Source organism: Vipera ursinii, assembly GCF_947247035.1.
Source record: "Vipera ursinii genome assembly, chromosome: 5".
In the NCBI taxonomy this organism is placed as follows: domain Eukaryota; kingdom Metazoa; phylum Chordata; class Lepidosauria; order Squamata; family Viperidae; genus Vipera; species Vipera ursinii.
Genome location: NC_139518.1, coordinates 13,077,652 through 13,099,613, shown reverse-complemented (window position 1 = coordinate 13,099,613; position 21,962 = coordinate 13,077,652). Strand labels below are relative to the sequence as shown.

The following is a 21,962-nucleotide window of genomic DNA, read 5'->3' as shown; positions in this document are numbered from 1 at the left end:
AATATAAAAGCTTTTTGGATTAAAATTTGGTGGAACATTCAAAAGATTTTTAAGAGAAAGAGAAAGTTTTCTCCACAATTGTTTTTATTGGGTATTGTTGTAGATTGTGATACTAAAGAAACCAATCTGATGTTGAATTTGATAACAGCAGCACGGTTACTGGTGGGACAATACTGGAAGAAGGATAGTTTGCCTACTATAGAAGAATGGGTGTTTAAAGTTTCGAATCTTGCAGAAATGTCTAAGATTTCTGCTTATTTGAAGGATCATTGACAAGAAAGATATATTTCAGTTTGGAGAAGATGGATAGATTATATTCAGAATAAATATGGGACTAAAAAGTTCCATTTAGCTTATGAGTAGATTTTAGTGGGATATTGTTATTGGTACTTTGTATGTAGTTATGTTAAAGGGGAGTTAAAGCACATTATGAATTTGGTTAATTTTATAATGGATAATTTTAGTTAGAATATGATTATTATATCTATAACCCTGTATTCAGCTCTGGGAAGGGGGGGAGAAGGGGGGTGGTTTGGGGTGGGTGGATTTTGGGGATATGTATTGTAAAAAAAAATTCTAAAACTCTTTAATAAAAAAAAAGAAGTTTGTCAATTAGCTGGATGTAGTTTGGTGCTCTGTAGTTGCCAAGAAAATTCTAAACAACATCCTTGAATGTTTTCCAGATGAGTTTTTTTTTTCTTCTGGCTCCACTAACAGAATACTTGGACTGCTTATCATTGAGGATATATCTGATATGCAGTAACACAAATGCCTTCCTGATCTTAAAAACATCTGTCTCAAATAACAAAAACCTTCCCGTTCCCCGTTTATCACTTTCACAATTTTTTTTCATCAGTCCAGGTTTTATGTGAAGTGGAGGCAAAAATATCTTTGTTGGGTCAACAAGTAGTTTGTGTGCCACATTTTTCTGCCCTAGAACCAAATTCTTTCAGACAGCTAATTCTTTTTAGTATAATGCAATTCTCTTACATGGCTATACATGTAACAGCAGTACTTGGTATATCCAAGCTGGATTCCAAGCAGCAAAGCCAAAACATATAGATCTCTATAGATGTTCCAGTTGTATTTGGTGTACAGGATGTAATTCAACAAAAGCTCCATGTTTTTGTATGTTGTTTTCATGTGTGCTGCATAGCCACCAGGTATTAAAAATGTACCTGGACATTTTGTAAGAACAGAAGATTTCTATAAAGGGGTATGTGATAGGTAAAATTACAGATCTGTAAGATACACTCAAAAATGTTCAGAAATTAAAATCTTTGTTGCCCAATGTAACCTGTAATGTAATATTATTTGTTTATTTTGGTAATCAATTTGATACTCTTGCGAAGTACAAAATTGTGTCTCTAGAAGCCTTGTGATTTTGTGCTGCTTTTTGGCATAAATATCTGGCTTTTGCTAGGACGTATGCCAGCCACAGACTGAAATAATCGTGATGATGATCATAGTGATATTGACATTTTCTGACTTTTTTTTAGCAAAGAACCTGCTTGAAAAACAATGGGTGTTATTTTTGTATAATAGCAGGGTTAAAAAAATCTTCTTTTTGCGTTAGTGAATAAAGAATCTATTTAGGACATTTATCCTTTTCTGTTTGGAATAGCATTTTATTTTATTACTGCCCTCCCTTGTTGCAAAAGGTAAGGAGGGATGAATTCCAGAGAAATAAACAATGACAAACTTACAATGATCACAAAGAATAAGGACATTTCAGTGACTATAAAGATAAGAACGGTTAAAGCTGTAGCCTTTCTAGAGGGATTATACAGCTGTGAAAGTTGCAAACTGAAGAGAACGAGGTCTTTGAATTATAGATCTGAAGATGCTTACTAAGGGGACCAGGAAATGCAAGAAGAATCCATCAGTGAATTCCTGGAATAAATAAAGAGTGCCTGCTCTTTTGAAGCAATGTTCAGCAAAAAGAAGATAATGTATTTGTGGCATACAATCAGAAACAAAAAAAAATAAATGATGGGATGTGTGTGGTGATGTCACAGTGCAAGTGCAAAAGTTTTCACTGTCATATTGTGATGCACATTTCATATTTGCTCCTCTCACAGCCAGTGCCTATACCACATGTCTGCAACATGTCTACCACATGTCTGCAAAGAGGCTGGACAGCCATTTGCCTGAAATGGTATAGGGTTTCCTGCCTGAGCAGGGGGTTGGACTAGATGACCTCCAAGGTCCCTTCCAACTTTATATATTATTATTATTACTATTACCCGTGGCTCTGGAGCCGCATGCGGCTCTTTCAGCCGTCTCCTGCGGCTCCCAGTCCTCTGCTATGTGTAGTCCAAAAAAAAAAAAAGTGGGACTAAAAAAGTTCAACCAGTCAATTCAAATATGCAGGGTAGGTGCATATCTCGCCTTGGCTCCACTCTTCAGTCAAACCTTGTTCTGCGCATGTGCGCATGTACGTGCATGTGCACACATTTTTTGCGGCTCCCAGTTTTTCCTTTTGTGAGGGAACCGGTTCCGAGTGGCTCTTTCACTGTTTCAGGTTGCTGACCCCTGGCCTATACCAATGATCTTATGGGATAATAGAAATTATTCTCTTTGGCAAGGTTGAGAAATAATAATCAGAAGATGCTGAATAGCAGCATTAAAAGGGACCTTGGAGATCTTCTAGTCCAACCCCCTGCTCAAGCAGGAAATCCTATACCATTTCAGACATATGGTTGTCCAATCTCTTCTTAAAAATCTCTTGTGTTGGAGTACGCACAGCTTTTGGAGGCAAGCTTTCCACTGATTGTTCTGATTTCCACACATTGTTCTAAGTGTCATGACAGTTCTCCTTAGTTCTAGGTTGCTTCTCTCCTTGATTACTTTCCATCCATTGCTTCTTGGCCTGCCTTTTAGCTGCTTTGGAGAATAGGTTGACTCCCTCTTCCTTGTGGCAGCCCCTGAGATATTGGAACACTGCTATCGTGTCACCCCTCATTTTTCTCTTCATTAAACATTGGGCTAGATCCAAGAAATTTCTAAAATATCCTTAGTGAGACAATGGATTATTGCTGGAAATGGCTCTAGTTCAAACTTGATATTCTTAAACTGCATCACATTTTTGTAGTTTTGCTTGCATGAATGCATCCTGAACTTTTGTTTTCATTCATATTCACTGAAAATTTGCCTTCAGGCAAATTGTCTTTCAAGTGAGATCTGAGGTTTAATCCAGTCAGATTATAATGTGATGTAGTGACAAAGGTATTAGAGTGGGAATGGGGAAAAAAAACTAGCTCTCTGGGTAATTTTGGCAAAATCATTACTTTTCATCTTACCCTTCCTCACAGAGTTGTTGCTTTGAAGGTAAAATAAGAGAAAACCCCCCATGCGTCATAACTTAAAAAGCTGAAAGAAAGACAGGGTAAAAATGTTAATGGTCACTATCATTACTGCCTCCATTTAAGGCATGCATATTTTTTTCATATCCCAAGATCATCTTTTGAAACACATTACAATAAGGAAAACAGAGTGAAGAGTGAGTGTACTACAGTACAAATATCCGGTTTTAAAGCTTTATTGTATAAAGATTTATTTTTTTGGCCTTGTGGGATTTGGTAATAAAGATCAGAGACAGCAGGAGCTGCAGGTGGACTTAGCAATGAGGTTCAATCCAGAAATGTTCACCTTGTGATTTGCAGAGTTTGGTATCCCGAAACAACACATCAAAAGGATTCAGGGTATTTCAAAAGGTTTCAACCAAGAGTTTTAATACCTTTCAGTGATTAATGGCTAAGGTCCTGGTACTATTACAGGTAGACCTCAACGTATGACCACAACTGAGCCAAAATTTCTATTGTTAAGTAAAACAGTTGTTAAGTGAATTTTGCCCAATTTTCCGACCTTACTTGCCACAGTTGTTAAGTGAATCACCACAGTTAAGTTAGTAGCATGGTTGTTTAAATGAATCTAGCTTCCCTACTGACTTTGTTTGCCAGAATGTTAAGAAAGGTAATCACATGACCCAGGGTCAATGTAACGGTCATAAATATGAGTCAGTTGCCAAGTGTCTGAATTTTGATCATGTCACCATGGGGATGCTGCAATGGCCTTAAGTGTGAAAAAGAAAAGGTCATGCATCACTTTTTCAGTGCCATTGTAACTTTGAATGATCACTAAACAAGCCATTTTAAGTCAAGGGCTACCTGTATTAATGTTTAATTATTAAAATATTATTTATTATTATTATGTACAGACCAATGTGAAATCACACCTGCCACTTTATCTGGTGTTTACCCTTCAGATGCATTTCGTTTTTCCCAAGAACTCTTAAGCTTGTAGTTTATATGCAGATCCAAGCAGTGTGGGCTTTTGTAACTGAGAGATGAAAATTTTGTCAATGTGTAGGTTTTTTTTAACTGCTGTTCTTTTATTTGGCAGCAAAAAAATGTAGATAACACTGAGATCACCTGGACCAGTTAATTATTGTACTGAACTCATTATTTGCTATCAGGCATTTTTTGACAAAAACAATGTGAGGGTTTTGGCAAAAAATGTCATAAACTGCAAAATAAATTTGCAGGATGCTGCAAAAAGCCATAATTGTGGGCCAGTTACCAACTATCCAAAATCTAGCTATGTTATGGGGGGGTGTTTGCTGTTAGTTTTTTAAAGGCACTTCATAGGTGAAAAAAATGGAATGGAATGGAAATGTGAAAATTTCAGAGAAATATTGTGCATGTAGTAGTAACTAAAACTAAAACCTTTAGCTGGATAAAGAGTTATTGTTTATATAATTCATATGGCATGCATTTGTCAGGGAGATATACACTTCACAGAGTAGTTGTGACAGCCTAATTGCTAGTTTGTTCAGTTTTGTATCTCTGCTCTTATCCACAGCACACCACAGGGTGTGAACTAGTTTACACCATCAGCTAGTGGCACTCAGATGGTGACATCTTCCAGGGCTTCTTCCACCAATCTCAACTCATGGCTGGGTAGGTCAGCAATGGCTCGCATTCCTCATGAAGCTAGCCTTTCCCACCAGAGTGGTACCTATTTATCTACTTGCAAGAATGCTTTCCAAGTTTTGGATAGTTATGGTAGGGCAGGAGCTAGAGGCAAGTGACAGGAGCTAACCCCACCCTGCAGTGCCACCATAGCTCAGCAAATCTAGCGTCCTTAAGCCCCTGGATTTGCCACCATGGGGCATCTTCTGATGCAATCTTGCAATGAACAAAATCTATGATACTTCATTCAGTACAGATGATGACACACTATGTATTAATCCACCTTGTTTTCCTCCCTTCTCAATTCCTGCATTTGTATTATTATTTATTGTACTTGATTATTGTCTTCCCCCTCCCCTCTTTTGTGACTGATTAATAAGCAATTGTATCTATGATTCTGACCTCCCCCCTCATTTCTCGTTGCTTGGAACTGCCCTCCATGATGATTTCTTCTACAGTTGTTTGTGAGACCACATATCTGCCTTTACCACCCCAATCTTGACAAGCAAATGTGGGAGAAAGGAAGGAGAGAATAGGAAACTCTCTCCACTCTGATACATGAAGAAAAAGTCAAGGCAGGACTGCTTTCAAGCACAGATGTAGTATTTTTCCAAAATAGTGGGGGGGGGGAAATACTACATAGTGGAAAAATGAATAGTGGTAATTTGTGTCCAGAAGGCTTTTGTACATCTTGGAAAAACATGGGTACTAAATTTGACCAAGTTTTGACAGATGGCAAAACCCACTACACTACCTACTACCCACCATCCAGTACTCATAGCCTGCCTAGTCACACCTCACATAAATGACAGCAGTTGGTGAATATTTTTTACTGCTGGCTTGTGATATTTGATGGGAAAATAAATGAAGTCAGGAAATGTCACCAAGTGATTGCCTTAATTTCTCTTCCATTAACACTGTAAAGACAATGTCATTCAATGAGTTCATTACACAGAACAGAGTGGTAGGGCTGAAGGGCACCTTGGACGTCTTCTAGTCCAGAGGTCCCCAACCTTTTGGGCACCAGGGACCAGTTACCTGGACCAGAGGGGGCATGGTTTTATGTGCTGCCTGCATCCTGAGGATGGGGCTTTTTGTTTGTGCGGACCAGTTGCTGGCATGCTGCAGCCCGGTACTGGTCACGGACCTGGGGTTGGGGACCCCTGTTCTAGTCCAACCCCCTGCTCAAAGCAGGAGAAGAATAAGGGTTAGTGTGTGAGAAATGGTAGGGAAGCTGGGAAAGGAATGAAAGTCTGGGTAGACATAAACAATCATGAGATATAAGACAGGTCTGATGTCTCCTTTATCTCATACTTAATCCAGGGAACAAGGAAGCATTTCACAAACATGGAATCTGTGTTAATGGACACAATTATAAATGCAGGTGGAAAATTCCTCTTACAGTTGCCAAGATTCTGATTTTATTCCAGACTAGCATTAAAGATATCTTGGTGAAATGTGTATAATTTTTGCCTCTTTGATCTTACCCTGCTTTTAACCTTAGGAATTTCACCATTCTATCATTCCTGAAATCAGGAGAGCAGACCGAAACATGCTCACCTCACTATTGTTCCTTTCAATGCAGCCATGAAGAAAGGCCCACAATGATGTGACTCTTGACTTTAAAGGGAACTTTGTGCTCACGTATTAAACTCCGTATACATCCCTGGCTTTTTTTTTTATGCCCAGTGAACAGCAGTTGTTTTTGATGAAAAATATCAGTGCTACAGGATCACTTACATTAAAAGGAGCTCTGCTTCTATGGCAATTTTTTTTGTAAAAAGATAAAGTTTACCCTGTCCAGCTGAGTCTGAATGTAGGGCATGGTGCTCATCTCCATTTCTTGGCCAAGGGAGCCAGTGTTGTCCAAAAAGAAGAAATAGGGGCGACATGATAGCAGTGTTCCAGTATTTGAGGGGCTGCCACAAAGAAGAGGGGGGTCAAACTATTCTCCAAAGCACCAGAGGGCAGGACAAGAAACAATGGTTGGAAACTGACCAAAGAGAGAAGCAACCTGGAATCAAGGAGAAACTTCCTAATAGTGAGGACAATTAACCAGCTTGCTTTCAGAAGTTGTGGGTGCTCCATCACTGGAGGTTTTTTAAGAAGAGATTGGTCGGTCACTTGTCTGAGATGGTATAGGTTTTCCTGCTAGAGCAGGGGGCTGGACTAGAAGACCTCCAAAGTCCCTTCCAGATTCTATTCTATTCTATTCTATTCTATTCTATTCTATTCTATTCTATTCTATTCTATTCTATTCTATTCTATTCTATTCTATTCTATTCTATTCTATTCTATTCTCTCCGTTTGTTATTAAAATTATGAATTAAACAACATTTTGCTAGCTTGCTGGTAGGTAGACATGTTAAATTTGAATGTTTTATTTCCAAGAACCTCTGATGAATTTACTGAATGCTTGATAGCAGAAAATGGATTTAAACCATCTGCCAAATATGTGGAAATTGGAGTGAGGATGAAGCTGACAGCAGGAAATAAATATATATTGGATGGATATATATTGGATCTTAGAAGTAATCACAGGATCTGAAGAAATACAGGATCTGAAGAAACCTCTTCTTTTGCCCCCTTTAAGAGGTGCACCTAATCATGTTATGCCTTATAAGCTTCTTTTTTTTTTGGAGTAAAAGTCTCTTCCCATACTTTGTCCATCCATCCAGTTTTAGAGTCATGCTGCCTTGGTTACCATGAACAGATTCTGGAGTGACAGCTATCGTACAATATTTTTAAACCCTAGAAATTAGCACCAGAGGGCATGACAAGAAACAATGGTTGGAAACTGACCAAAGAGAGAAGCAACCTGGAATCAAGAAGAAACTTCCTAATAGTGAGGACAGTTAACCAGCTTGCCTTCAGAAGTTGTGGGTGCTCCATCACTGGAGGTTTGTTAAGAAGAGATTGGTCGGTCACTTGTCTGAGATGGTATAGGTTTTCCTGCTAAAGCAGGGGGCTGGACTAGAAGACCTCCAAAGTCCCTTCCAGATTCTATTCTATTCTATTCTATTCTATTCTATTCTATTCTATTCTATTCTATTCTATTCTATTCTATTCTATTCTATTCTATTCTATTCCATTCCATTCCATTCCATTCCATTCCATTCCATTCCATTCCATTCCATTCCATTCTATTCTATTCTATTCTATTCTATTCTATTCTATTCTATTCTATTCTATTCTATTCTATTCACATGGCTATATACCAAAGGTGCAGTGAATACTGTTACCTTCCCACCAAAGTGGTGGAAAGGAGCTGGGGCAGGAATGGGAGCTCAGCATCTTTAACCACTGATCCATCACGTCCCCTGAAATGTTTGTATCCATTTATTAATCTTAGCCTAACTTGCACTCCTTTCCTTTGCCCTGCTCTTGTTGAAGATGTTTCTTATCAACAAGGCAAAGTGGGTGGTTCCGCTTTCAGGGACTGTGACATCTGTCAATGAACTTTTGGGATTTGCTCCTGTCTGTCTTGCCGCCCTTCAGTGTTTCACTTCAGCTGTTAGGTGACAGGCATTTATTTTCAGGCATTTGTTTGAAGGAAGAGAAACATTGATCAACGTCAGCTGATGTCAGTTTAGGAGGCCAGAAGCAAGAAGGAAAACCTTTGTCTTATCAGCTAGATTATGTTGGGTGGTTTTCCAATTTGCTATTAGCTAACTCTTGAGATGTTTTTAAAATAATCCCTGAAAGTCGGCAAATTGTCTGTAGGAAAGTTTAATAAAACATTGTATAAATTGAACTGTGCCACCAAAATACACTTCAGGCTGCTTTCTGTAAGAAAAAATCCCTTTCCTTGATTACTCAATGTTACTCCAATGTCCTGTATTTGTGAAAAATATTCAAGACTTGCAGAAGCAAAATTATGCATTAAGACTGAAGAGGCCCTCATTAACTAAATGTGCAGGCAGAACTGCCTTGTAATGGGGAATACTGGAGATTAATTTCATTCTCTGCCTGTCCAAAATCCCAAGTAGAGGAATCTGAGGAAGGCTACATCTGTTTGAATAGTTCCAGTGTAATAGCTCTGCAATTGTTTATATTGCTTGGATGAATAATAGAACTTCTTTCAGTCATTATCTCTAAAAATGCTTGCTTGGGATTAAATTATAAGAAATCTTGAAGGGAAGATTGTTCTGTTGCTCTCTTGGTCTGGTTGCTCAGCCAATAGTCCTAAATCCTGTAGCCCATTTTTTTAACCAAATGTCCAGGAAGTCCTTGTTGATTCTAGTGGTGAATTGTAATTCAATCAACCAGCAGAACAGCTTAGCCCCTGAAATCGTGGGCGCTCCATCGCTGGACATTTTTAAAAAGAGACTGGACAATCACCTATCTGAGATGGTATAGGTCCTCCTGCTTGAGCAGGGGGCTAGACTAGAAGACCTCCAAGGTCCCTTACAGCTCTATTCTATTTCATTCCATTCTGTTCCATTCCATTCCATTCCATTCCATTCCATTCCATTCCATTCCGTTCCGTTCCGTTCTGTTCTGTTCTGTTCTGTTCTGTTCTGTTCTGTTCTATTCTATTCTATTCTATTCATCTGGCTCTTCTGATCAGACCTGCCCATTTATATGGTTGAATCTCTGGCATAGCTCAGAGCACACAACCATATCAAAGTAGTACCTCACTCAGAATTTATTTATTTGTTTGTTTGTTTGTTTGGCTGCCCATCTCATCTAATCAACTCTGTGTGACTTATAACAGATTAGAATCCAATAAAAACAAGTTGAAAACCAACGCACCGACATAAAAACCCCTATTCATAATCAGTTAAAAATATAGAAAAATGATGATAGGATGCAGATGTCCTCCTATATCAGATCAATATAGACATTGAAAAAGCTTTTCTGCACACACACACACACACACACACACACCAGGCACAACAGTAGAGTCATGCCTTCAAAGTTTTTCTGAAGGCCAGGAAGGTTAGAGATAATCTAAGTTCTAGGGAAGATGATGTTCCACAGAAGGGGCTCCAGATGACCGATAACATCCCTTTGCTTGTTGCATCATTCCATTAGGAGCCTTGGTGGTGCAGTGGTTAGAATGCAGTATTTCAGCCAAACTCTGGCCACAGCCTGGAATTCAATCCTGATAGGGTTCATGATTGACTCAGCCTTCCGTCCTTCTGAGATTAGTAAAAGGGAGCAATCTGCTGCTATTGTAAATTGCCCAAAGTGTGCTGTAAAAGGCTACCACAATACCTGTTGCAAAAAATTATAGAAATCATAGAGAGGGATTATATTTTTCCTCTGAATAAACTCCAGGAGTAAGATTTGTAGATTTCTGGAAAGAAGCAGTACTTGGTTGCCATTGTGAATGTTGTAAACAACTTGACATATATTGTTTGAGCATGTTTTTCCCTTTAGCTGTTTTCGGTGGCTTATTTATGCTACTTGTTTTACTTTTTTATTTGTTTTTCATGTTGTCATTTTTTTAAAAAAAAAGGATTGTTAGTTATCCATTAGGATTGAAGCGGGATCTAAATATTAGCAATAAATTAGCACTTAGGTCTTTGAAAAGCAAGTTCAAGTTCTACATAGACCATTATCTATTCAGTGCTGACAATTTGTCTGCAATTGTGATTAAGCCAGCAATATTTTATTTCTGATTTTTCTCATAAATAAATCAATTCAGCCCACCAAGTCTTGACAAACATTTGAAATAAAGATGAATAGTTACAATGACTCATCCCCGAGATGTGCAGAATTATTCTAATAATGAATTATATTAGTATTCTTTCCCCTGAAATATTACTTGCATAAATACCACACATGCAGAGGGCTTGCAGAGGAAGAATCATTTTACAGAATATATAACCTCATTAATTCTTCTGATAATGATTAATTAGGAAACTTTCAAATATATCACATTTCATGTTTCCAAGGAATGTTGTTGCAGTCTTCAGAACATAAGTCTACCTAGTTCTCAAATGTCTTAAACATATAGCTGATGTATGATTTGAATTGTTGTTTACATTGATACAAATCTGTATTTCACCTATTGTGTGCAACTCTTTCCCTCAAAGCGAATGCAGTGGTGAGCCCTTTTAAAAACTTTATTCACCCAATTTGTTATCCTGATCTCTCTCTCCAGTTGTGAATTCAAATGAGGTCTCTGTGATTTAAGAGGAGTATTTGGGCACCTAATTAAACCCCAAAATGGACAGGTTCCTACAAGTTGGTCATGATAACCTGTTGTGTAGTGTGGATTTCCACCAAAGAGAAAATGTTAGTAGAACACACAAGCTATAAGTGAAGTTTAGATAATCTATGATCAACCCATATCCCTCAAAACACAGTGAACCACAGAAATGTTGCAACTGCTTTTCATAATGCATAAGGAGACCATGTTTTGCAATCTCTGTTTTTTTCTGTTTCTTTGTAAAGTTCTTTTCTTTTCAAAAACACAATGGAAGTGCTGGGATGGGTGCAGGAAGTTTCACTTTTTCTAGCAATTACTAGAATTACCATGTACCTGGAATGGCAATGTGGAAGGCCATTGTTATTTTGAAGAGTTTAGTGACATGTTTTGATTTTGCCTTCATGCTAAAAACAATCTAAAAGTTTAGAGCTTATTCTGAGCTAACCTTTTCCCTTTTCCCTTTTGTTTACTGAATAAAGGAGAAGCGGGTGGGGGGAAGGAAGAAACATTCATGTAGCTTCAAAGCTTTTTTTTCACTGTGAAAGTCGAAGACATTCCATTTCCATTCCTGAATCATATGCTACCCTGTCAAGATCAGGTTTTGCAATCTCCTGATCACAACAGAGCCATGAGGTCATGATGCTAAGGTTTTGATAAAATCCTTGGGGTTGTTCTTTATTTGGAGATTCTGCATGAAACAGTGGAAATTGGCTGCCCTTGGGAAATCTTGCTGTCATTATTAAGTTGCTTCTGAGATTTGGTTATTATCTTGCTTGATATGTATGCTTTTTATGTTATGTTTTTAAATCTGTTTGCATGAGCTAATAATCAAGCTTAAAATCCCTTTATTGTCTCTTTCTTTGATTTGATTTTATTACTTTATTCTCTTATTTATTTATTTATTACATTAATTATTTGGTCAAGTATGGTTAGACACACAGGGAATTTGTCTCTAGTACACTGAGTGCTTCTATACTGGATACAAATTTCTTGTGTGTCTAATCACACTTGGCCAAATAAATATAGTATCTGGATACAAAATAACCAATTGCCTGGGCACCTGATCACTGCCCTGAGGTTTGACAAAACAGTATCTCACTAGGATAAGGTGGTGGAACAAAATGTATATCTATAGAGATGATTGCAGAACTTAAGTGGGCAAGGAGGAGATTGTAGGAGTGTTCACCATAGAAATACAGTATACAAAAGACACACACATTCAGCTTCAGGATGATGGTCACTAGTTATTCCTGGATTTAACAGATAAGTGGAATTTTTCAGCACCAAGGACAGGGACTGAACATTCCCAGTATGCATATAGCGACATAGAATATTTAGTACTTGTTAAAATAATAATAAATAAATAAATAAATAAATAAATAAATAAATAAATAAATAAATAAATAAATAAACAAATAAATAAATAAATAAATAAATAAATAAAGTTTATAGAGAAGTCATTGAGTTACTTGAGAAACTTGTAGAATGTGCTTTTATGAAGCATTCAGCTTAGTTACTGAGTTAATCACTTTCTGGTGTTCGGAATCTGTCAAAGCATAAATAAAAATCTACAGTGTTACAACACCATAGACCAGTGATTCTAAATTTTTCTTCATTGTGGATCCCTTCTGTGCCATGGACTATGACCATGGCCCACCAAGACTTAACTCAAAATTTAAATAATAACATTTCTTCAAGCCTTTGCGGACCCCTGTGATGAAATCATGGCCCTCCAGTGTTCCGTGGACCACAGGTAGAGAAACACTGCTATAGACCACATAGAAATCTATAAAGCCAGTTTAGCATGTTTCACAAATGCATCTATTAATAAGATGCTACATTTGAACCTCAGTCTAAGCAATCCATTTTGTATTCCAACTTATCACTCCATCACTCTAAGAAGTAAAGCAAAAGAAATTTCTCCCCATTTATATGCAGATCTTTAAAGCCTCGTCATGATGTCTTGGTCAAAAAGATACCATAGAACTTTGAATGATTTCTCCTATCACACAAGCAACCCTTTTCTGAATGCCCAGTGGTGTGGATAATGGAGAAGACTGAAGTAATGGAGGAAAACATCAAGAAAGGGCTTAGAAATTGACTCGGTTTTGAGAACATGTGTTTAATTAATGTTAAACTGCCCAATATGGTGGGTAGTAGTTTGCATTATACATGACACTTGGTGAGTCTGAAAGCCTGTTCAGACCTTTGCCAAATGTATATTTCTCTTGAAATGTCACAATTGTCTAAACATGTTTAGTCAAGCTAGACTTTTTATAAAGAAGAGATAAGATGCCTCAAGAAGAAGGTATTTTTTAACTTTTCTGTCTCTTTCAGCTAGCAAAACATAAAGCAATCAAAGCCCTAGGGTAGAGTCCAAGTTCTCAAAAGCAAGCAGGCACATTATGAGATGCCAGGCATGACAAATCAATCCTGTTAAATTTTCAAGCAGCATTAATATTACGGTACTTTTAAAGCCCAAAGCTTTCATTTCTACACTTCACAGCAAAGTAAAGAGCTTTCTGGCAAGTAAAGAATGAAATAATCATCATTTTGACATTAATCATCCCCTAAATTCAGGTCTCAAGTAAATGTGAATATAAGGAGTTTATCATCTGACAGCTGACTTTTGTCAGGAGACTTTCAAAAATGTGCTCCTCAAATACAGGTGCTTATTACATAGGGACAATGTTCTTACTTTGGAAAGAACAATAAGCAGTCTGCCCAGCAGAGTATATTCCCCTAAGCACTGGGAGTAGATTGGATAATTGCACATTAGAAGCTTGACTTGGTGCCAGTTCGCTGTTGTTTTTAATGGCTTGATCGGTTTAGTTTTATAGTGTTAATGTGTGATTTTACATGTTTTAACTTTTGATTGGGAGCTATCTGAAGTAGGTTGGAAGATGGGTGGTTGAGTAAATGTACTGATATTCCTTCTCCTTTTTCTGATTGCAGTAAGTTATGAAAATATACTGGTTTCACATAGTAGATATGGATGCTAAAGTGGAGAATTCTGTTGAATATTTACACACACACACACACACACACACACACACACACACACACCAAAAGACAACAAAAGAGAGAGTGGGGTTTGAGCATTAGAGCAGTAAAAGCATTGATCTACTACATAACTGCAATGAAAAGGTCAGATTCCACACCAAGATAATTAGGAAATGACTCCAAGACAAAAATGTTAATGTTGTAATATTATATGCCCCATAAGTATAAATCCAGAATTTTGGTTCAGATCCAGTCACTGTTTTTCCTTTTCCTTTTAAAGATATTGCCAAGCTAAGAAAGCTTCAGAAAGCAGCTCCTAGAACATTGTTTCATCATGAAGAAATTAGGAGTTTAATACCTATTTTTTTATTTTGAAAAGAAGTGAAATTTCTCACATGCGGTAAACAGGCAGGCAGCTATCCATGGTGTGGAAAAGAAGGACAGAAAATGTAGCCCATTAAAAGCAAACTCAAAAGGAAATTTAATCAAATTCTTAACGTTGAACATTTCAACAGGATCATATAAACAAACATGCTTGATAACTAAAATATATATTATAGCTGGAGAAGATCTTAATCTTAAAGTTTATTTGTGAGTAGAATCAAGGAGATGAGTGCAAATGTAAAATTTTAATGAGAGAAAATAATGAAGCTTCAGTAATTTAAGTTAGCTGTTCCAAGAATTTTATACACATTAATATGTGTATTAGGTTGGCTTGTAGGTGGATTAAAAAATTGGGCTGAATTGACTCCATTACCTATATTGAAGAAGGGAGGAGGAGGAGGAGGAGGAGGAGGAGGAGGAGGAGGAGGAGGACTTTCCAACAGAGCTGCTACAGAGAAAGCTGAGGAACACTAATTACATAATCTGACATGGAGGAATCGAGCAGTCTTGAGCATGTTATCTGGACTGAGTTCAACCCTGTTTCCCCTGATGACGTGGACAGGATCATGAGGAGACTGAGCTCCACTACTTGTTTACTGGACCCGTGCCCCTCCTGGCTGGTTTATGTGGCCCAGGAGGAGACACGAGGCTGGTTCCAGGCAGTAATAACTGCTTCCTTGAAGGAGGGCATCTTTCCCGCCGCCTTGAAGGAGGCGGTGGTGAGACCCCTCCTCAAGAAGCCTGCCCTGGACCCAGCTGTTTTAAATAACTACCGTCCCGTCTCCAACCTTTGCTTTTTGGCAAAGGTTGTTGAGAGTGTGGTGGCGCATCAGCTTCCTCTGTTCCTGGAGCAAACTGATTATCTTGACCCGTACCAATCGGGTTTCAGGCCCGGGTACAGCACGGAGACGGCATTGGTCATGCTGGTGAATGATCTCTGGTGGGCTCGGGACAGGGGATGTTCCTCTGTCCTAGTCCTATTAGACCTCTCAGAGGCTTTTGATACCATTGACCATGGCATCCTACTGCGGCGTCTCAGGGGGTTGGGAGTGGGAGGCACTGTTTTACAGTGGTTCTCCTCCTATCTCCTGGGCCACTTGCAGTCAGTGTTGATGGGAGGGCAGAGGTCCTCCACGAGGTCTCTTGTTTGTGGAGTCCCTCATGGGTCAGTCCTCTCTCCCCTCCTGTTCAACATCTACATGAAACTGCTGGGTGAGCTTATTTGTGGTTTCGGGGTGGGGTATCATCAGTACGCTGATGATACCCAACTTTTTCTTTCCACCCTGAACCAACCCAGTGATGCACTCGACGTGATGTCCCATTGCTTGGAGGCGGTCTGGGTTTGGATGGGGGAGAAACAGGCTTCGTCTCAATCCTGTCAAGACTGAGTGGCTGTGCATACTGGCATCTCAGGTTAGCCAGGCTGTTCTATCATTAATGATGGGGGGTGAGGTGTTACCCCCCGTTGATAGGGCTCGCAACTTGGGCATCCTCTTGGATTCACAGCTCAGCTTTGAAGACCATATAGGAGCCGTGACCAGGGGGGCTTTTGCCCAGGTTTGCCGAGCTGCAGCCCTATCTGGACTGAGATGCCCTACGCACAGTCACCCATGTGCTCGTGTCCTCCCGGCTAGACTACTGCAACACTCTCTACATGGGGCTGCCCTTGAGGACCACTCAGAGGCTTCAACTGGTGCAGAATGCAGCCGCGCGAGTTGTGATGGGAGTTTCCCGATACTCCCATGTAACACCTCTTCTCCGTGAGCTGCATTGGCTTCTGGTTGCCCTCTGGGTGAGATTCAAGGTGCTGGTAATTACCTATAAAGCCCTAAATGGCTTGGGTCCAGATTATCTAAGGGAACACCTGCTGCCGGCATCAACTTCCCATCGTCCTGTGCGCTCCCACAGGGAGGGCCTTCTCAAGGTACCACCAGTTAAGGAATGCTGGCGGGTTATTCCCAGGGGAAGAGCGTTCTCTGTGGGCATGCCGGCCCTATGGAACCAACTTCCCACGGAACTTAGGACTGCCCCCGACCTTCGTTCATTTCGCTAGGACCTGAAAACTTGGCTCTTCAAGCTGTCTGGCCCAGACTGAGGGGTTTTAATTTTTAATTGGCTTTTAGTTTTAAATTTCAGGGACTTGAATTAATTAATTCTTTTAACTGATTTTAATTTTTGTATGTTATGTTTTTAATTTTCCCTGTAAACCGCCCTGAGTCCTACGGGAATAGGGCAGTATATAAATTTAATAAAATAAATAAAATAAATAAATAATGTACTCACTTAAGATGAACTGAGTATTTGTAGTCCTAGGCCCTAGGGTACATTACCTGCCTTTCATTTCATAATTTGCAAAGCTCTCTAGATTACCTTATTCCATCATGCTTGACTAACTGTTGGAAATCCCTGTGTTGTTGCATTACTAATTTTAGTTTTTATTTTATTGTTAGCTTTTTTTTTCACTAGAATTTTTTTTAAACTTTATTTTTCACTCAGAGTCTGTCTTGATTGGTGTAGACTACAAACATTGTAAATAAGTACATAAATAAATAGCCAATAAACACAATGCTTAACTCAAAAGCCCAGTGCTAAATATTGACCTGTTTATACAGTATATAAAAAACCCTATATAATGCAAAATGAACTACAAATATCCTTCTGGCTTTTGTAATTCTGTTTGAACAAACATACCGTAATCTCTGCCTTTCAAAAATTTTGGATTATTAATACAGATTGTTTTCTCCTTGAGGTGAAAGAATATAGTTAATGATTCAACAAGGGACATGCATACATGAAAATGGATGCCATTACAACAATGTCTTGTTTGTTTATTTGTTTAATATATATATATATATATATATATATATATATATATATATATATATATATATATATATATATATATAGTTCATTGTTTCTGAAACTCTGTTGAAATGAGTAAACTGGGTCACTGAAATGAAGTCTAATCACCAACACAATCTTTAAAGGAATTTGAAATCCTTTAAACCATAGACAAAAGCCAATAAAGCTTCTAAGGAAGGAAATCAATATGAAGTCTTAAAGGTTTCTCTCCCTCTCTCTCACTTACACAGATATCAAGCTTTCTTTCTGAAGCTGTTTTTCCTGTGTCTTCGACAATATCCACAAACCTGGATTCTTCCTTTCGCCTGCACGAATCCATCACTAAGGTAAAGGCAATTAAGATGTCTCATCTCACAGTGATGTAAGCATTTCTTTCATGTGGACCAATCATGAATGAATAATTCACTGTTTTCAGAGATGTTTGAAAGCATTTATTGATGAGCCTCTACTGACAGTTAGATTGATGATTTAAATGCAGCCACAGTATTATTCTGTGCATAGTTCTTTCAAAAGAGAGTCCCACTGATCTCGTAAGTATAAGATTCGAGGCTTAAGTCTTGTGTTTCAGGATTCAGAATAAGGGGATTTCCAAATTCAGGTATAAAGGTATCTGTTCACTTGCTCATTGGAAGAGCAGTTGTAAGATTGTTTCTAACACATTAGGTCGATTCCAAATATCTGCTGCATTTAATAGCCCAAGATATGTCGTGCTTTTCATGTGATCAGGAAAAGATTCTACACAGCTCTTTTTTGTCCAGATGAAAAATATATATATATTTGTCTTTTATGAAGTAGGCGAGAGCTCAGGTAGAACAGAAAATATGTATGTGCTGAAGTGGAGAAAGGTGATAAGCTAAGGTGGTCTTCCTTCAGTCCCAGGTTTAAAATTGGAAATTAAGAATTCAGTTATCCAATCTTATAAAATAAATGGATTCAAGTCTTAAGAAATATATGTTTCTTGTGATTTAAAAATGGATAGTGCTTATCTGTGTTTAATGCATCTCTCAAGAATGTTGTTGTTTTTTTTCAAAAATCTGCATATGAACTTTTTGGTCTCAGAATTTTTTTTTAACTCCTGTGATTTAGTCCTGTCTAACTGTAGCTCAATTTTGGAGTCATGTTATAGCATATGTTTAAGCAAATTTGGAAAGAACTGTAACAATGGATAACAGAATTGCAATGTTAAATTATATTGCCAAAATGTGAAATTCGTTCTTTTTTTTTCTTTTTGCTTTATCAAGTCTGCGGCTCAGCAAAGGATAATCCTAATAAATGAAAAGAAATATATCTTCCTGAAATTAAAAAAATAGATTTAAGATGTTTTTTAAATCCTTTATGAAAACCTTTACATTCCAAAAATGAAAAAAATAAATGTAGTATTATGTTTCTGAATAGTCTACATTTAATTATAAGTTTAAGGATTGAATTAATCCCTTATCCTTAACAAATTGATACGACATGAATTGTTTGTGTAATGTTACATACAAATGTAATATTATGTATTGCTTTTTTCTCTTTTTTAATAGTTAGCTTATTTTAATCACTGCACCGTAGTTAGGATTTTTCACATTGTGTAATCTCCATATATTTTGCATTGCACTTTTTATAACTCACTAAAACTTCCTGTCAGGAAATTCCTCCTTATTTCCAAGTTGAGTCTGACAAGCTTCCACCCATTGCTTCTTGTCCTGCTTTCTGATGTCCTAGAGAATAAGTCAATCACCTCTTTTCTGTGACAGCCCTTCAAGTATTGAAAGAGAGCTACTCTGATAGGTTAGATGTACTTAGCTCCTTCAACTGTTCATTATATGGTTTAGCCTTCAGATACCTTATCATTTTTGTTGCTCTTCTCTTCATTCTTTCTAGGGCCTCAGCATTTTTTTAATTATTTTTTTTTATTTTTTTTAATCATGGTGACCAGAACTGGATGCAGTATTCCAAGTGTGGTCTCACCACTGCAGATTGTATTAGCTTCTGGGGGTAGCTGCGGCACATTGTTGACCCATACTTTAGCAGTGATCCACCAAGGTGCCTAGATCTCTTTTACTTTTACTACTGTTGAGCCAGGTACCTCCTCTTCTGTATCTATGTATTTCGTTTTTCCTGCCTAAGTACAGGACCTTACTGTTCTCACCACTGAATGGATATCATTATATATTTAACGATATCCTTAAGGATATTTAGCAAGGTTTTAAGATATCGCATGTAGAAATAGAATTTATGTTGAAACATTTCTTTTATACTTCCTGGTAGATGATGCTAAAGTGTTTTGAGTATTCTTTTTGGTTTTGTAATCTTTTCTGCTCATGCTAAGGCCAACTAGTTGCTAGAAATACAGGTAACCCCATTAAACACAAAGAATTTAGATCACTCTTCTTTAGTAGAGCAATAAAGCTGTGAATTGCTTTTCCCTATACCTTCCAAACCCTGTCATTTCATTTGAGAATTCAAGATTATTTGATAATACATTTTAAAAATCCCTTCAATTTAAGATGGGATTATCATTCCAATTTTCATTTAGGCTTCAGAAATTCCATGGAATTAATAGATAAGAACAAGATTTTGTACTCTGGCCATATTAGCTGAAGCTTTGTTCAGTCTCATATGTTATTGGGGAGTTATTAGTCAAGGTCCTTACACCCACTTTGCATTGGTCTTTCAGGTTAACCTTGGGTGAAAAAAATGTCCATGTGGACATTCAAGAGGTACAGTTAACCCTGTCACTTGATAGAGATCAGCCTAATAAAATTGTGCCTAATGCATCGGAACAAGGCATAGCACTTGCCCCAAATTCCATTTAGTATAGCAGTTATATAGGCAGAATTGTTGTCTTTTTAAAGTTCATTAGGAAAATAATCTTGTTTTGTTTCTGAAATGAACCAACAAAAAAATCCATAACCCTGTTTAACCCTTTACATGAATCAGTAGCATAGCATCATGAACGTGTCACTAGATTCTAGAGATAAAGTTTTGAGGCCCTGTAGAGTATGCTACAGCCTCCTCAAAAAACAGTCCACATCTTCTCTTCTCTTCTCAAGTGTGTCCACTATGCTTCCACTATTTGTAGGAAGAAAGTCCACGGATATCAAAACTGCTAAATGTCAAGTCCTTATTCTTTAAAATTGATGCCTTGTTGTTTTTCTTATCTTTTATTTTTTTTATTTTAATTCCATTTATATCCCGCCCTTCTCCGAAGACTCAGGGCGGCTTACAATCTAAGCAATAGCCTTCATTCTATGTATATGCCTGCTTATTAGGGCTTTCACACAAACCCCAAGCGGCATTATTACAAAGTCAGCTTATTGCCCCCAACAATCTGGGTCCTCATTTTACCTACCTCGGAAGGATGGAAGGCTGAGTCAACCTTGAGCCTGGTGGGATGCGAACCTGCACTAATTGCAGGCAGCTGGTGTTACTTAAGGAGGCATTAGCCCACTGCTCCACCAAGGCTCTTGCTTTCCTTCTTCCATTCTGTCATTCATGCTGTATGAAAAAATAAAATGGCAAATGGCAAATGGACAAAGAAAATAAAAATCATCCTAAAAATGGAATACCAGTGATATGGACCCAATATCTGTGTTCCTTCCAAGATTCCCTAGCAGAATGCTGTCTAGGTATCAATAGCAACCTCCAAGCAGTGTCTAAGAAGGGGAAAGTATGAAGCATGTACAGCTCCACAATCACCATTTGTATGTCAGTGAAGTTTTTCAGTCATCCAGATAGAGTTATCTGGAAGTTGATTCATGGCGACTGGACTCCATTTCTTTTTTGGTTTCAAATGTTTCATAGAACATAGAGTTATAGAGTTGGAAGGAACCTTGAAGGTCCTAGTCCAACCTCCTGTTCAAGCCGAAGACCCTATACCATTTCAGACAAGTGATTGTCCAGTCTCTTTTTGAAAGTCTCCAATGATGGAGCACCGACAACTGCTGAAGCCAAGCTATTCCATTGATTGATTGCTATAACCAGTTGGAGTTTTCTCCTTAGTTCTAGGTAGCTTTTCTCCTAGATTAGTTTCCATCTATTGTTTCTTGTCTTGCCTTTTGGTGCTTTTGAATATAGTTTGACTCCCTTGTCTTTTTAGGAGTCTGTCAGATATTGGAACATTGCTATCATGTCCCCCTTAGTCTTTCTTTTCATTAGACTAGACATACCCAATTCCTGTACCCATTCTTCAGCCTCCAGTCCCCTAATTATTCTTGTTACTGTTGTCTGCACTCTTTCCAGAGTCTCAGTATGTTTTTTTATATTGTGGTGACCAGAATTAGATACAGTTCAGTTTCTTTGGCCCTTCAGTTCAGTTTCACTGCTTAGCCAACTAGCATCTTCAGTTCTTCGGACTGAAGAAGCTACTTAGAAAAGCAGTGAAACACTTCCCACCAGGAAAAAAAGAAAAAAGAAAGGAAGGGAAGGGAAGGGAAGGGAAGGGAAGGGAAGGGAAGGGAAGAGAAGAGAAGAGAAGAGAAGAGAAGAGAAGAGAAGAGAAGAGAAGAGAAGAGAAGAGAAGAGAAGAGAAGAGAAGAGAAGAGAAGAGAAGTCAGGTTGCCACAACTCAACTTCCAGACAGTCACCATTTCTAG

General features: G+C 38.1%; 1 protein-coding gene across 4 annotated transcripts in view; it reads left to right on the top strand.

The window, feature by feature from the left end:
- The window catches only part of NAALADL2 (N-acetylated alpha-linked acidic dipeptidase like 2), a 474,305-nt gene that overhangs the window by 356,925 nt on the left and 95,418 nt on the right, over positions 1-21,962 (top strand). For all 4 annotated transcript variants that reach the window (XM_083363590.1, XM_083363589.1, XM_083363591.1 and 1 more), the window contains one exon: positions 17,613-17,708. In XM_083363590.1, the coding sequence (XP_083219716.1) occupies positions 17,613-17,708 (96 nt within the window). The remainder of the gene's footprint in view (positions 1-17,612; positions 17,709-21,962) is intronic.